This window comes from Echinops telfairi, unplaced genomic scaffold (assembly GCF_000313985.2).
Source record: "Echinops telfairi isolate 266 unplaced genomic scaffold, ASM31398v2 ScPeMD7_7459;HRSCAF=8497, whole genome shotgun sequence".
Taxonomy (NCBI): domain Eukaryota; kingdom Metazoa; phylum Chordata; class Mammalia; order Afrosoricida; family Tenrecidae; genus Echinops; species Echinops telfairi.
Window position 1 is genome coordinate 6,269,730 of NW_022111359.1, and position 2,031 is coordinate 6,271,760.

Sequence of the window (2,031 nt, forward strand, 5' to 3'; positions counted from 1 at the left end):
GTCCGAGAAAGGCCAAGGCTGGGCTGGGTGCCAGGCAGCAGTGCCAGGCACTCAGAGCAGACGGCACTCTGCGAGCTGAGAACAGAGTACCTCGGGCTGGGTGAGGACACAGGGTGAGGCGGGGACTCGGAGGAAGATCCATGGTCAGCTTGGGAGGCGAGGCTAGGTGCCCACTCCACAGCTCTGGTGAGCGGTGGATGGCAGGCCCTCGAAGGGGCAGTCTAGGTTCCAGCCTAGGGGCCTTTCAGCCTACTGCTGGAAGTTTCCATTACCATCACAGCAGCTGGCCTGTCAGCTCCACTTGTCCACTGGGGGCAAGGACATGGACGTGAGTCTGGGCAGGCCAGGGAGAGGGGGCGTAGGCAAGCACAGACCAGGGGTCTGGGGCCACTGCTGGCGGTAGGAGGCAAGATGTCCTTGTACAGGGTACCTCAGTCCTGTGCCTGTCTGGGGAGGTCCCTGCAGGTTCAGGGTGTGGAGGGTGGGGAGTTAAAAGGTTGTGGTAGGTAGGGCAGGGGGTGCAGGTGAGCATGGCAGCAGGGTACAAAGTTGTACACAGGGTGGTGGGGACAGGGAGGGAGGGGGTAGTGCACACATCTGGGCAGGGTACTCCAGGCAGAGGGCAGAGCCCATGCAAAGGGCTTGGGGGGGTGGGGCAGGGGCAGCAGGTCGGAGGTACAAAGGGCAGCAGCCTGTCTGGCTGGTGTGGAGTGAGGGGCTGATGGGGCAGGGCCACGCTGAGTGCACTGGGGGCTTGTGGGGCAGGGAAGGGGTGAGGATGGGTGACTACTGGGTGGTACCGAGGTGAAGGGCTATGTGCTTTGTGAACCGACACCCCTTGCACCTCTCTGCTCTCCCACTCCATTAGCCCTGGGTATGGGGTGGGGGATTCACTCACTGCGTGCCCCCAGGGTCAGGCCTCCAGCACAGCCTCCGATGAAGTAGTTCAGGGGGTCGTCTGGCTCATCCCGGACCTGGGCAGTGATGCAGGAGGACAGGCCGAACATGGCGCCAATGGCGGCTGTGGGGCAGAATGGGCAGGGTGGGTGCCAGGACCACGGCGGGGAGGCGCTCCTGGACGGACCCCCACAGATGCATCCTGCCCATCTCAGAGGTGATCCTCCTGGAGTTCTCTCCCCCAGGGACTCAAGGCTGCGGACAGCAGCTGGGAGCTGGGGGCAGGGCCTGGGAGACTGTGTGGCCTTGCCCCAGGAGCTAGGGGGCAGTGATGGGGGCCAGACCAAGAGCCCCCCCCCAACCAGAGAGGAGGCTGGATGGAGTTGGGGGGTTAGGCGTGGGGGAGCGGGGGTACTCACCTGCGGTAAACGTGTACCGGCCTGCCCGGGCCAGCCCTTCTAAGAAAGTACCCGGAGGGTTGAGCGCCAGGCTGTAGGCAGAGGCAACCAGGCCTAGATGGGGGAGGGGCTGATCAGACATCTCGGTCCTGCCTCTAACGGGGAGAGGTGGAGCTGGGAGCTACCAGCAGGGACCTACAGTCTGGAATCTGACCAAGGGGAGATCTCATTCCACACTAAGGTGTGAGCACTCTGGCACACCGCCCCTCCCCCCACCCCAGTGTGCATGCACATGCACACCACACACCAAACAGTCTTCCCGCGTTAAAATGCCCAGACCGCACTCTGATTCTCTCCCTGACCCCCAGTGACCCCTCCTGCTTTAATTTCCCTGGAGGCGCGGCTATGGGCCCCCCTGTCCCGAGTTCTCACAGAGACATTCTCTAATGACTATTGCAGTGGCGTTTCCCTGAACAGTATAGTGACCCCGCCTCCCAGCGCTATCCGAGCCCACCCAGCCGTTCCCCAGCCTCAGTCTTCAGAACCGCCCCCTTGCCCTTTATGCTCACCCACCCCCACTTTGGGGTTCCAGGTCAGTGGAGCTGGACTGGCACCCTAGTTCTAAAGCCCCAGGGGCAGTAATGGCTGTGCTCACCAAACACCAGGGGGCTTTGTTAAGTATGGTGTGTATGGGGGGGTGGGGTGCATAAAAGATAATGGGATAGTGAATGATGGG

General features: G+C 62.3%; 1 protein-coding gene across 1 annotated transcript in view; it reads right to left on the minus strand.

Annotated features, from left to right (window-relative positions):
- Window positions 1-868: 868 nt before the first annotated feature.
- The window catches only part of NDUFA11 (NADH:ubiquinone oxidoreductase subunit A11), a 4,927-nt gene continuing 3,764 nt past the window's right edge, over window positions 869-2,031 (minus strand). Inside the window, exons 2-3 of the mRNA XM_004714343.3 lie at window positions 1,317-1,409; window positions 869-1,021 (exon numbers count right to left, since the gene is read on the minus strand). Of these exons, the coding sequence (XP_004714400.3) occupies window positions 891-1,021; window positions 1,317-1,409 (224 nt within the window). The 3' untranslated portion in view covers window positions 869-890. The remainder of the gene's footprint in view (window positions 1,022-1,316; window positions 1,410-2,031) is intronic.